Source organism: Strongylocentrotus purpuratus, unplaced genomic scaffold, assembly GCF_000002235.5.
Source record: "Strongylocentrotus purpuratus isolate Spur 01 unplaced genomic scaffold, Spur_5.0 spur5_scaffold_8, whole genome shotgun sequence".
In the NCBI taxonomy this organism is placed as follows: Eukaryota; Metazoa; Echinodermata; class Echinoidea; order Camarodonta; family Strongylocentrotidae; genus Strongylocentrotus; species Strongylocentrotus purpuratus.
Window position 1 is genome coordinate 10,057,106 of NW_022145614.1, and position 15,554 is coordinate 10,072,659.

The 15,554-nt window shown below is 39.2% G+C and overlaps 1 protein-coding gene across 1 annotated transcript; it reads left to right on the forward strand.

Annotated features, from left to right (window-relative positions):
* Positions 1–1,522: 1,522 nt before the first annotated feature.
* SPEC1 (Spec 1a protein) lies at positions 1,523–8,275 on the forward strand (the record flags this gene model as incomplete). Its single annotated transcript, NM_214603.1, is given in 5 exon segments — positions 1,523–1,560; positions 2,194–2,337; positions 3,509–3,638; positions 5,549–5,664; positions 8,247–8,275. Coding segments are annotated over 5 exon segments (457 nt in total), but the record flags the coding sequence as incomplete, so codon positions are not given.
* Positions 8,276–15,554: the final 7,279 nt, after the last annotated feature.

The window sequence follows — 15,554 nt, forward strand, 5'->3', positions numbered from 1 at the left end:
TTCTGTATTATTATATGTATCAGGGCCCGCGGAACAGCAGGGCTCGGGGGGCTCGAGAAGTTAAAACACGGAGGCATCGTCAAGCATGTCGGCATAGCTTCCGAAGTATGCCCCTTTTTCACACGTATGATAAATGCCTCCATTAAAATCTCACAGGTGCCCCTTTTCAGGTACAAAAAATGCTCCTCACCACCTCTGATAAGTACCCCTTCACCTCTTATAGTTGCCTTTTTTCAAATCTGAGAGGTATCCCCTTTATTTTGACAGTTTAAAGTGCCTCTTTTCATTTCCAGTGAGTGCCTTTATTAATATTTGAGAGGTGCTCCTTTAACTTTGTATTAAGTGCCCCTTTTTATCTTTTATAAGAGCCTCTTTTATCATGACGCGTGCTTCTATGATTTCTAATTAGTGCCATTTTCCTTCTGATAATTGCCCCTTTTCCTTTGTAATATTTGCCTTTTAAAATTTCTGGTGAGTGCCTCTTGGGAGGTGCGAGTAGTGTCCCATTATTACCTATGCTAATTCCGATTTTTACCTTGACACGTGCTCCTTTTCTTTTCTAATAAGTGTCCTTTTAACTTTGGATATGTGACCCTTTTTCCTTTTACCATAAAATGTGCTCGTAATTTAAAGCGACTAAGAGCAACTTTTTCTTCAGTTTTACACAAAGCTCGCTCGCTGCGCTCCCTCGCATTTTATGTTAATAAAAAAAAAATTCTTATCAATGATCGTTTCAGGATTTGTCCCTGCATAATATGTTTCCTCTCTTTTCAATATCTCTTCAAGTTCTCGTGCAGGTCTTCGTTCCTTCAATTCAACAAATTTAATACAATTAAAAACAAAGAGGAGTTGGGGTGACAGAGCTTTAATAGCTGCTGCACTCCGGTTTATGCAACTTGAAAACCTATCTTATGTCTGAATTCCCTAGTTAAGACGTTTAGTATTTCACAATCTGATGTAATTAACGTTGTTTAATTACATTTAATTATGTTTCAATATTTTCGTTCTCTGTAACTTCTCTCATGTACTTTCATATGTTTAATGTACTTACCCTGTTAGGCGCCTTGAGCATCTCTTGGGGTGGATATGTGCGCATTATAAATTTTGTTATTGTTATTATTCATGATCAGGATTGTTTTTTTCCTCTTTATAAGATGTCATTTTTCGCACTGCGGCCCCACAAATCTTAATTTTTTCCTAGTTCGTTTCACTCGGTCGCGAATAAATATTCCGACAATCACACCCAACTGCAAAGTATTATGCTTATTATCTTGGACCATGTAAAGAAAGAAACCAGCAATGAAATCATCCCTGATAATCTAATCACAATTTAGGGGTATAAGGGCCTACCCATGTATAAAATTTGTATATTTTCGCTTTGAGGGGACCCATTTTGTCTCCAGAAATTGCCCTTTTTTGTTGGTGTATAATAAGTCAATGAAGCGAAATACTACATTTCACAATGTAGATCCCTCATCGCTAATATTGTTCTTTTAATTTCGTTTATTTCTTTTTCATTACAGGCAGCCCAATTATTATTTACCGATGAGGAAATAACAGGTACGAGAAACAAAGTCTTAATGTTTCAATGTTTAAAGTGGGAGACCAAATCTATGACAAGAGGGTATTATAAAACAATTTTAAACATGATACTAGTATTGCAGTAGAGCATCAAAAGAAAAGAAAATCACTAAAGATGTGAAAATAACTCTCGTTAACATGAGAGGGTATTAGTTGGTTGGTTTGTTTGTTTTACCTGACTGCTAAGAAAGCATTTGTGTGCTTGTAGCCTTGTAAGTATATCAACCACATGATCGACGGCTTTCAATCCCCTCCGAGGGACTGGGTAATGTGGATTAATGCCTTACCAAAAGGCACCAGCGATGCGACTTGGTTTTGAACACGGGACCTCCCAGTTATGAGACCACTGCTCTACCACTGAGCCATCACGTCTGCTTGCTTTTTGATGATTGCAATACTGAAGAAATCAAGCAAAATATGCCTAATTATGAAAACGAATTCTTATTCCATCCAACAATTTCTAGTCATGTAAAAGTATTTGTTTTCATTTCGTAATTGCCAGTTTTTCACTAGTTTATACAAAATATATTATGTATATTACTCGATGTTTCCTACAAACATCTCCTGCTCCTTACTGACACCATACATTTATTTGTTATCACCTCTTTGTAGAATTCGAGAGACGGTTCAAAAACAAAGACACGGATAAGAATAAGTCCATCACAGCAGAGGAGTTGGGCGAGTTTTTTAAATTAACTGGAAAGAGCTATACTGATAAACAGATTGACAAAATGATCAGTGATGTTGATACAGATGGTGAGTTTATAGTGAAGACTAAGAAAATAAGAGTTGATTAAAATCTGACCACAACACGTAAATTGAAGTTTAATAATCTATGACTTGAAGCCTAGTTTTATTTAATATTGGTTGCAAAATCCGTAAAAAAAGTTTAACATGTTAACAATGAATTCTGTGATTTTAAAACGGGCTGTTCATTTCGTGTTAGAGTTCGTCGCACGACAGGAAGCAGCCAGAATTTTTCCCCTGAAAAGGGGATATCTTTAAGTGATTTTTAAACAATATGTCAAAGATGTTTAATTGATGCTTTTCAGTTTACAGAACATATGCCGTGGACTCGAGAATACTTTTAAATCTTTTACATAATTGATGTCAAATATAATCAATATCTAGCTTGAACGTCTGTTTATAACGTATTATAAAAGAGGTCATCAGGTCAACAATAATTGTAGTAAAAGGTAAAATCAATTAAAATAAAAAAAAAGTGTAGTACACAATTTTATTTTCTATGGTGAAATGAGAGCTTGCCTTTTTGTCAATACATTGTTCTTCTTTATACAAAGTAAAATGCATCCTTTTAAGACATGCTTGGCTTGTTTATGCACAGGTAAATAGGCCTACATCGTTTTGCTATTATTAAAATGTGATTAATTATTATACTGTGTGGGTGCTTTTCTAAATGTCCCACTATAACTGTGATATTTCATCCAGGAAAGATGAGTCAAACAGGGACAACAAAACGTCTGATCATAGCTACATTGCAATTGCACATGTTTTAAAGTTTCTGAATTTTTGCAGCCAAACGTACATTCTGGAGAAGGCTTTTTTTTCATTTTGAAAAGTCTTTAATTAAAGAACAGAATATTATGCAGAACTTTAAACTGGAACTTTAGTGTTTTTGTTTCAATACTTTTATTGGTCATAACTGTTCGTACTTTACACAATTCAGTATCACTCAAATCATACTCATTTTTTTGTTAACGAAAAAAAGGTCAGAGATTGCTCTCTCTCTCTCTCTCTCTTTATTTTAACATAAAAGTGTTTACTTGTTATTACCTTAAGATGTCTAAATTCATTAGGCATTTATTTAAGTGAATTATCGAATCGAGCAGTAAGAATGCAAGATGAATCACTATTCGAAAAGGACTTGTGTGAGAACTAAAAAGCCTGTTTTTCTTCATTCGGCTAGAAAGCGGAACTATAGACTTTTCTGAGATGTTGATGGGGATTGCAGAGCAAATGGTGAAGTGGACCTGGAAAGAAGAACATTACACCAAAGCTTTCGACGACATGGACAAGGATGGCAACGGATCCCTCAGGTAAGTTGGACAGTGATAGAGTAGCAGGGGCGTTGGAAGTGGGGGCAGGGGGCGAAAAAGTGGGGGGGGGGCGAAACGCATTTTTGCCCCACACCATCCCCCCCCCCCCCAGAGTAAAAATGGTTTGTATTTTTTAACCAAAAATAAAATAAAAATTAATAAAGCCTGAATTGCATCACATACAAAATTATATTCCATTCAAAGAAAATGAGAGTAAACAGGAATTAAATTTTCTAAACATTCCGCATGCCCCTATATTTATCAATTGAGGATTTGATAAAAGCGATACGCGGATGTCGTGAAAAAAATTGTAAGAGGATGGGAAAGCGTGTGTGTTTTTTAGTATGGGGTGAGAAGACATGAGCCCCTGAGCACTGGCGTACTGATGGGGGTAAATAAGGTTTGTTTATAATTCGATACCAGTGATTTACACATGTTGCTGAAATGACATGATTTTCCGGGATTTATTTCTCATTTTTTAAATATGAAATTATACTTTTTATGCGTTTTTTGAATGATGATAATTTACAACCAAGCAAAATTTATGCTCATTTAGAAGCCTTCATGTCTGGGCCTGCAGGACGGTGGGGCTCGGGGGCACGAACCCTCCCCTAACCTCTTTTGAAAAAGTATGTTAAAGAGAATAAGAAAGAAACAAAGAAAAAAGAATGAGTGACCTGCCAGTGTCACAAAATGAGGCATCAAAATATTCTCATCTGACCGTAATTAAATGCCTGAAACCACTGAGCTTATGAGGGCTCCGCCCCCTGGACCTCACCAAGGGCCCAAAGGCAGGCCCCTGGATGCTCATCTCAACGTCCAGTTCTCATCTGGACCCCCGCCAATTAGTGACCTGCCAGTGTCACAAAATGAGGCATCAAAATATGGTCATCTGACCTTCAGGGGGCCCTGAACCCCACCAAGGTCCCTAAAGCGGGCCCTTGGATGCTCATCTGACCGTATTTAAATGCCTAAAACCTCTGAGCTTACGGGGTCTCGGCCCCCTGGACCCCACGACGGGCCCTAAGGCGGGCCCCAGGATGCTCATCTGGACCCCCCCCCCTCCTCCCGCCAATTAGTGACCTGCCAGTGTCACAAATAATAAATATATCAAAATATGCTGATCTGACGTAATTAAATACCTAAAACTCCTGAGCTTCCAGGGGCTTACCACCCTGGACCCCACCAACAGCTTTAAGGCGGGCCCCTGGATTCTCAACTGACCGTAATTAAATACCTCGAACCCCCTGAGCTTCAGAGGGCTCTGAACCCCACCAAGGCCCCTAAAGCGGGCCCCTGTATGCTCATCTGACCGTAATTAAATGTCTAAAACCCCTGAGCTTCATGGGGCTCAGCCCCCTGGACCCTGCCAATTAGTGACCTGCCAGCGTCACAAATGATTAAGGTATTAAAATATGCTCATCTGAACATAATTAAATGCATAAAACCCCTGATCTTTCGGGGGCTTCGCCCCCTGAACCCCGCATAAACTATCAACCAGACAATACTAGCTCCAAGGAAAACTACGATCTACCACCTGAGAGAACATACCCTATAGGATAGTGCAAACAGAATAGGTGTTTTAGGGATGACAATTATGCGGGTATCAGTAAATTTGTATCACGGGATAAAAAAAATGTCTGGATAGTTTGTGTTTTCAGTCTGTACCCGGGTCGTGATTGTCCAGACGGATGGAGATGATTAATGTGCTTGTTATGCTTGTACAAGAGTAGATAAATTACCATATTTTTTATTTTCTTTATGGTATGGTCGAGATGAGATTTAGCACCTCTATGCTGGATCAATATTCAATACATTGAAAAGAATATTCGATGGACTTCAATGGAATAATCCAAATTTGGAGAAAGTGAGCTCAATATATTTGCTATTTGTTAATTATTTGCTTGCAGTCCTCAAGAGCTGCGTGAAGCGTTGTCAGCAAGCAAACCACCGATGAAGAGGAAGAAAATCAAAGCAATCATCCAGAAAGCCGACGCCAATAAGGACGGTAAAATCGACCGTGAAGGTGAGTGCATTTTGGAATGATATGGGGAGGGGCACCGATCTTACTCTTAAAGCCCAAGTCCACTCCAAAAATCATTTACTTTCAATAGAAGCAGAAAAATCAGACTAACCAATCAAAAGAAAGTCGTAGCAAAATGGATTACTAATAAAAAAGTTATGAATTTTTAATGACATTAAAAACTTTGAAAATCACTAGACAAATTGGCAACTCACTCATGAGTCTGTGACGTCATGTCCTCACTATCCACTAATTATGTTCGTTATATTGATATAATTTTCCCTTTTTTCTCCTTAAGAATCTTATTTCTTCACACCAGCATCCAAGTTAGATTAAAAATAACATGTTTTTGTGTGGATGCACTAATATAGAGTGATTTGTTTCCAGTTAAATCATGAACAATGTGAATTTTGATAAACTAATTTATATACAAATCGATAATTGTGAATATACAATATTCAGAAAATAGTATAAATTCTTCAGAGTTCATAGAAGATTTTGTGAAATGTCATGCACGCAATATGATACAAATCATATAACCTGGGCAAATAAGTTTTGGTGAAATAAAAGGGAAATTAATGGGATTAAACCATATAGAGCAATTGATAAATAGTGAGGATATGACGTCACAAACTGATAACCATCTTGGCAATTTGTGTTGTGATTCTCATTGTTCCATACTTCCATACTTTTACATACTTTTTAAAAATTCATAACTTTCTTATTAGTTATCCGATTTTGCTCAAACTTTTTTTGATTGGTTTGTCTGATTTTTCTGCATTTATTGAAAGTAAGTTATTTTCGAGTGGACTTGTTCTTTAAAATTAAATACGAATTTGAAAGGCTGCTGATCAGAGGAAGGGTGTGGGAGGGGCCCAGGCGTCTTCTTTTTTCGTCCCTTTCCCCCAATGTCAAAACCTCAGTCAGCTGACGGTATAACAAGATTCTTATCATACAATCATGAACCCTCCATAATTGGTCCTAAACATGTTTATTTCACAGTTAAATCGTATTATTAGTACTCGACTTTACCTGTAATCATCAAAATATTAATAGTAGTTCTCCTTCGACGTCATTTTGTCTCGCCTGAGTAGTAGAGCGAGACATAGGAGTCACTATATTCGGCGTCGTAGTTGTCGTCTACAATCATGCTGTATTCGCAATAAATATTCATAGATTCGAGGTAGGATCACCAAATTCAAACCCAAGGTACATCTCTTACAGCCCCACTGTCCTACTTGTAGCTACTTGCTCCCTCTAGATAGAAAACTTCCCCAATCGGTGCCTGTTGTTCCCCCATGATCCTCTTTTTCTTATGTTAGTTGAGAGCTGAGTTAATGAGATAGCCACCTGTCAGTAACCTCGCTGTGTGGTCTAATCCCCTCTGACCCAGTAGTATTGACGGTCTTTAAAGGGGGGCAGAGCAAGTTCAAAGGTCAACAAATTTTTCATGAAAAGCACTGTACACGCAATAATTGTGATGATAAGGTCGAAGATTCAAGGCCATCTTAGGTAAATATCGAACCTGATATGTACCTTAGTAGACCTTATGAACAACGCACAGTCTCAATATGATTTCGGATTGCCAGGTCAACAGTTATGTCATGTGAAAGAGATATTGCACTTGAGGGATATTCAATCAGAGGCAGAGGCATAATTCTCAATCGTGTGCAGTTGAATTTTTTCTAGTCTGTGTTTTTGTTCAATACTATAGGTTTTTAGATAGTATTAGCAGCAGTCATAAGTAGTGTTTTCTCATTTTCCAGGGATAAAGTCAATGCAACATTACATTTATTGCTTTGCCGCGTAGACTGCCAGAACCAAAATTCACATCCTGAACTCCTGAAAGCTTGAAATGCCATACTTTTCATATGTGTATTGCGTTACCATTCGCATATTCGCGAGACGTAGGCGAGAAAACGTTTGGAGATAGCCTTATTTACCCCTGCGTCCGTCCGTTCGTCCTTCCCTCTGTAACAAATCTGGTTTCCGTTCGATAACTTTAGTAACGTTTGACGGATTTTGATAAAATTTGATATGAAGGTACATCATGGTATCAAAACATAGCCTAATTATGTACATCAGAAATAGCTGCAGTAAAATAGTATACAAATATACACTGTCTTGAGAGGTTCTGGTTAAAACTATGCGCAAGAGGTGACTCCAATAGTACGATTTGCTGAGGGCGCAGCCCCGAAGCAAATGGTACTTTTGGAGTCACCGAGGCCCATAGTTTTAACCAGTACCTCGAATAGAGACATGGTATATTTGTTTTATATCTTGCATCCAAAAATTATTTTATAACAGAAAAAAAAAAAAAAAAATTTCAACTCCCAAATAGTAAACCCAAATAGTACTCTCATATAGTACTTTCTAAAAATATTTCAAAGATTTCTGGTCATGTGACGAGCTCTCAACTAATCAAAAGCCAACAAATTTATGATGCAGGATATAATATAGACTATCTAAATAGAGGTACCTTGCTCTGACGTATATAGGCCATTTTTGGTGAGGGGATCCTACGCTTTGCGTTGTCTGGTTTCTTTTCATTCACTGCATATTTTTTCTCCTTTTCTACCATACAGAATTCATGAAGTTGATTAAATCGTGCTAAGCTACTCGGTCAAGATGATGAACGCTATCGTCTACTTCAACATCGACAACTTGTCCTTTTTATTTTTCCAAAGAATATCCATGTCCGATAAGTGACATGGTACACAGGGAAGAAGAGAAATTTAACTTTCCTAATTCTTGATAGGCGGTAAAAGCACTTATCTTAAATTACTTTAACGGTCTTTCATTGTGGGGGTATCGTAAGTCATTCACGTTACTCATTGAATTAAATTGAATGGTTTATTGAGCAAACTGAAAATGGCAGCATGGGGGCTGAATTACATTCATTTTTACAATAAAAGCACATGTAATGAATAGCAATGTTAAAACAATGATTACATAACACTTGCAAGAATACATTCAAAGATAAAATTACTAAGATATTATGACAAAAACCCTCTCAATCTGGACCTCTAGGAAGATCAGAGCCATTCAATAATTTAACGGTCCTTAATAGAGCTATTCATCCGTATTTATTTTAAATAATTATATTTGTTTATGTTCATGGGCATGTAATATGTTTGTTTAAACGGAAAATGAAACCAAACCAATCTAGAGCCCGGCACTAACGTCCTTTGGCAAGGCATTAATTCACATTTACCACTCTCCACCCAGGTGTATAAATGGGTACCTGGCAATTGATGGGGTAATGATAAATGCAGGGCCCGCAGGACAGCAGTATTGATACTGATGTTGCTAGCCTGAGTTTAAAAAAATATTATTATCATTATTAATAGTAGTAGTAGTAGAAGTACTAGTATTTTTATTATTATTATCATTATATGGCGATATCACTTAAAGTAATGTGGAGAAAATGGGTGTTTGTGAACAATTACATGTATATACGGAGCACTTTATAATCATGCAATGTTCAATAAATAAAACTCTGCTAAATAATACTCTGATATTACTACCGTCCAGTTTGTATGTCTTTGAAAAATAATTGTATAGCAGTTTTTGGAAATGTACACCCTTAATTATTCATGTAGTTTATTTAATATATCACAAACGTTACTCGCTTTGTCGACAAAATGGTAATGACGATGATGGTGATGATGATGATGATGATGGTGATGATGATAAAGATGATTATGATGGTGATGATGATAAAGATGATTATGATGGTGATGATGATGGTGATGATGTGATGGTGATGATGATGATGTGATGGTGATGATGATGATGGTGATGGTGATGATGATGATGATGATAAAGATGTGGATGATGATGATTATGATGGTGATGATGATGATGGTGATGATGGTGATGATGATGATAAAGATGATGATGATAAAGATGATGATGATGATGGTGGTGATGATGATAAAGATGATTATGATGGTGATGATGATGATGGTGATGATGATGATGATAAAGATGAAGATGATGATGATGATGATGATTATGATGGCGATGGTGATGATGGTGATGATGGTGATGGTGATGGTGATGATGATGATGATGATAAAGATGATTAGGACTGTCCACCTCATTATTCGCGATTCAAGCATTATGATGTACATGTATTATTAGTAGAAATATAATATAAACCTGTACATAATTATCTAATATCCATTGTAAATAGAATCAGGATGAACGGTATTCCTACCACTGAATGGGGATCTCCGTCAGAGTCCCTTCATTGCCCTTGACGATAATTATGATGGACCAAACGGCAGATAAAATTAACCATTATCATGATTCCACTTGTTTGCAAATATTTAGTCTTTCTCCATGGGGATAATAATATGCTGATTCCGGTGAAATAGGCATCATTTTGGGGGCTTGCAAATGGGACATAGTACCTTTAATCTGGTCAGGAAATTCAAATTCAAATTCTAGGGATATTTTCTTGTGAATAACTATGTCACTTTCTAAGTTACATATGCATTCTTTATCTTTTTCTTTTTTTAATAATAATTTTGCACCATACATGGTGATTCAATTCTCAAACATTCATCCCACACCCATTTCCAGAATAAGAGTTGTCTTCATGTCTTATGCCTTAATTTATTTCAAAATTCAGAACTACTTTGCATTCTACACAAATATATTGGTAGTTTTTAATCTCAATTTTTCTTTCAAGTTGGTGTGGCGGAGGTTGGTGAAACGTTCGTAAACCAATCCAGGATGCGCCAGGATGTACACTTTGCCAAATCTAGGTACTTAATAAATACAGTATTCTTCCACACTTACCCTCAAAATACATGCATAATGCTGCATTTATCCATCATTTTTCTTCAAAATTAGAACTTTTTTTTGCATAATAATCGTGTCTTGGTGATTAAAATCTCAGACTACTTATAATGTGGGAAGGGATTCTTTTTTTTAAAGGAATATATTGTGCATCATAACTTGTCTGGAAAGAAAACCCTCACACCGTTGCCATGACCATTTTCCTCAAAATGTGATTTGGTTCATCGGCTGATTTAAATGAGCAATTGGATTTTCTGAATACAAAATTCAAAGAACAATGTTCTCAGCATCCCCTCCATTCTCTGAGTATCCTTCAAATTGCTCTAAAAGTTATAACATGGTGTGCATCAAAGCAAGTCTAGATAAGGTAGATATACAGAATCATCCCATGTATGTGCCTCCACCCCCTTTGGGGGCTAGCGTTCTGGACAGCCAAGAATATGCCAATATCTTGTCAGCAAACTATGTTCGCAACAGCCCCTATCTAAAATGTTATGATACTATATAGAACAGGGGTTCTAAAACATTTTTTTTTGACGGTCCAGATGTGATTTCTATGAAAGCTTTAAGGTCCGAAACATGGGATGACATTCGCCTGAAAATTCTTAACGTCGAACGTATACTTCAACTTAAGTAGAAAAATGTACAATATGGTTGCTGGAAAGCCGAGCACGAGTCAAGCATTATTCAATTTTGTTTCAGACTTAGACAATCTACTCCTAATTTTTTACAGTAATAACACTTGTATACTGAAGATAATGAGGCTTGTTTTAGGTCTATATCTGATATCCAAGGAAAATCGTTACAGTTTTCTTTTTAAAGAGCCGCCAGAGCTTCCACCCGTTTAAACAGAGAAAAATAACACCTAATTTTTCCTGGAATTTGAAGGAATTTTCTTATAACTTTCAAAATGCCTCTTACGTGGACTTTCTATTTGGATAAATTGCTATAACGTTTGAATATGTATATGAATAATTTAGGGGGCTTAATTTGCTTTCTAATGGATCCGTACAGCATGGCAGAGCTTATGGGGCCTTGTAGAGCCCCTGCCGGTGAAACAGGGCAGAGCCCAAGGACCCTCTCGATTTTTAGCAATTCAGATGACCTTTTAGATGACCGTCTTGGGAGATGGAAACTCACACTCTCTCCTAGGGACAATTATATACAACAGCGAGTTGTCTTGGGAATCACTTTTAACTTTACTAACGGGGTCCAGGGGTCCACCTTATAGTCCGGGAGCCAGGAGGGGGGTCAACCTAGCTGGAAAGGAAACCAATTTTCATGTGCACGGATGTAAAGATCGCATAGCCCCATATAACGAATTGACCGTCTGGCACTGGCGTACTGGTGGGGGGGGGGGGGCTAGGGGGGCGCCAGCCCCCCCAAATAAAATGAAACCATGACTTATTTTTAATTCCATACAGGTGATTTATAAATGTTCGTGATAATAACATGATTTTCAACAAAATGTGCGTTTTTCCATTTCTGTTGCAAACTGACACATTCGCAAATAGCCAGGAAGAGCAATGTTTTTAATAGTCACTAATGGGCATTAGTGGCCATAGGTGCCGGAAGTGGGGGGGGGGGGGCAGGGGAGGCAGTTGCCCCCCCCCCCCCAGTCAAAATAGTGGGGGGCAAAACACATTTTTGCCCCCCAAAATGCCCCCCCCCCTCCAAAAAAAAAAAGCAGTAAAGGGGTAAACATGGTTTGTATTTTTAACCCAAAAGAACATAAAAAAATAAAAACCTGAAAAAAATCACATATACAATTCCATTCAAAGAAAAGGAAAGTTCACAGGAATTAAACTTCATAAACATTGCGCATATGCCACCTATACGGTATTTATCAATGGAGGTCTTTATAATAGCGATACGCGCATATCGTGGACATATTGTGCGAGAATGGGAAAGCGTGTCTGTTTTTTTGTTATAGGGGTCCTGAACGCTGGCGTACTGAATGATGGGGAGGGGGGGGGGAGGAATTTCTTATTCGATACCAGTGATTTACAAATGTTGCTGTTATGACATTTTCCGGTATTTTTTCTCGGGCGGGCCCTTGGATGCTCATCTGACCGTTATTAAATACCTAAAACCCCTGAGCTTCCGGGGGCTCTGCCCCCTGGACCCCACCAAGGGCCCTAAGGTGGCCCCTGGATGCTCATCTGACCGTAGTTAAATATTAAAACCTCTGAGCTTCTGCGGGCTCTCCCCCCCCCCCCCTGGAACACGTCATTAGCCTTAAAGAGGGCCCCTAGATGCTCATCTAACCGTAATTAAATACCTAAAACCCCTGAGCTTCCGGGGGCTCAGCCCCTTGACCCCCTGCCGAGGCTCATGCCCTGGATCCCACGCCAATTTACGCTTTGCCTGGTCGTTAATACTCCACTTTGGTATGAGCGAAAATGATTTTAGACAAGGATTAAGAGTAATAATAAAATGAGACGTAAAAGCTTCCGCGCTACGCGCGATATGAGCGAAAATGATCTTAGACAAGGATTAAGAGTAATAATTAAATGAAACGTCAAAGAGGGACGGGGACTGAATTCAGACAATTAGGACACGATACAATGAATCATCTTCTTTCTCTAATAATTTAATGAAACTTGATAGCTTCCGCGCTTTGCGCGTGATGGGCGAAAATGAATTCAGACAAGGATTATGAATATAGTCAAAGCTTCCGCGCTTCGCGCGGGAGGGGGTAGGGGAACTGAATTCAGACAAGGGCACGATACAACGAATCGTCATCTTTCTCTAATAATTTAATGAAACGTGAAAGCTTCCGCGTTTCCCGCGGGATGAGTGAAATTGAATTCAGACAAGGATTAAGAGTAATAATTTATTGAAACGTCAAAGCTTCCACGCTTCGCGCGGGAGGGGGCGAACTGAATTCAGGCAAGGATTAAGAGTCGAGAACGGTACAATGAATCGTCTTCTTTCTCTAATATTTAAATGAAACGTCATAGCTTCTGCGCTTCGCGCGGGAGGGGCGGGCGAAACAAGAAGAGTCGAGAACGGTATAACCGATCGTCTCCTTCCTCTAATAATTTAATGAAGTGTCACAGCTTCCGCGCTTTGCGCGGGAGGGGAAAAACTGAAAAATAACTTAGTTCCTGGCCCCGGGTTTATAGGCTTAAATTAGTAGACATTGGGGCATTGGTGTTAATATTTGTCGGTAATTGGTGGCTAGTTTTGTCAGTTAGCGGTGGCCTCTACAACCTTCCCCCCCCCCCCCCTGAACGTCTAACCAATCAGAAGGCCTCTTTTTTTCCAGGAAGTGGCCGGTGGACATTAATGCGCCAAAAATGATTCTCAAATTGCAAAAGATCTCTTGGAGGGGGTAGGAGAAAGCAATTTTACGTCATATTACTCCAGGAAGTGCCTGAAAATGCGTCTAATGTGGTTCTAAAATTGCAAATGCTTCCTACTCAGGGAGGGGGTCAGAACCCCCTCCCAGACCCACCCCCGCTTGGTCGCTCCGCTCACTCGCCGCTAAAGCCTCGCTCTGTCGCTTTATCGTTTTATATATATTTAACCCCATGCCATTTTGTGCCCCCCCCCGGTAAAAAATTCCTGGAACCGCCACTGTTTTCCCATACCCCTTGAGCTTCGGGGCTCCACCACTTGACCCCCGCCGGGGCTTTACCCCTAGACCTCACTTTGATAAACGTTCAGCCCCCCCCCCCAAACGTTTTTGCTCATTACGCCACTGCCGTCTGGCATGTCCTAAGTGGTGGGTGTGGCCAGGGGGAGGCCCCAAAGGGACGTGGGGAGGCAAGAGCGTATAGTGCTCGTCTCTGAAATTCGGTGCTCCCCAAAAGGTAATAAAGATTATATGTTTGCTAACATAATTCTAACACACGGCAGGTTAAATAGGAAAGTATTTATTTCCGTTTGAGCATGCAAATTAGTAAATAATATGAGTTTTAAGTAGTTTAAGCTTCTAACAACCACTCCTGTAGACTTTTTTTTCTCATTTACTACATTTCTTGCTGTCTGCTGCCTCGAGGCCTGAGATCACTGGAGCAAAGACAGGTAACAATGTTTAGCAAGAGTACCAATTCAGTGAAGGATTAAATCCTTTTTATCCAGATGGATAACTTAACAGTTTGGGCATCATCCCATAATATTGTGTCTATTATTAAGGGCGGTCCTGCTTTTTTTGAATGAGATGGAATGTTAAATCTGAGAGCTTGTTGTGCTCTTTGAAAGGAGCACACAATGGGGGCGGTGCGATTAAAATTTTCAGGGGATGGATTAGAGTTTTTATTGCTCACGATGGCTATCCAGGGGCCCTAATACTAATAGTCCGGGAGCCAGGGGGGTCAACCATGGACCTAGCTGGAAAGGAAACCAATTTTTATGTGCACGGATGTAAAGATCGCATAGCCCCATATAACGAATTGACCGTCTGGCATGTCCTAAGTGGTGGGTGTGGCCAGGGGGAGGCCCCAAAGGGGTCAACAAATTGAGCTAGATCAGCTGGAAGGGAAACCATATGAAACCCATAAGAGAAGATTTGCTGTAGTCTCGAGGTACATAAATGGGCAAGGCAAGACGTTTAAAGTGGTGGAAGGTGCCTGCCAGACGCCAACAAAGAGGTCAAAAATGGAGCTATATCAGCTGGAAAGGGGCCCATGAAACCAATGGGAAATTGTTCGGCAGAGTCCACAGATACACAAATGACCACTGACAGACGATTTATGTGGTGGGGAGTGCCTGCCAGACGCCCGTAAAGTGCACCAATCCCCAAAATTGAGTTAGATCAGCTGGAAAGGAAACCCAATGGAACATAAATGAAAAGATTATCCTTCTCCTTGCGGGACTTATGTGAAAGACATAATTATACAGTTTAAACGTCCCTTTCCTGCCCTCCTTCCCGATATGAAGACGATCAAAAATAAGAGCTACCCTAGGATTAAGTCTTGTGCCACTGTAAAAGTCAATGACGATCTTTTTCAAAATCTATCTGTCTTTACCTAGGCCTATCTATTGTTATTGAGTTATAAAAATTCCGAAAAACAATCTCCAACCAAATGCTTAGATTTGGTAAAGTGTACATCCTGGCACATCCTGGATTGGTTCAT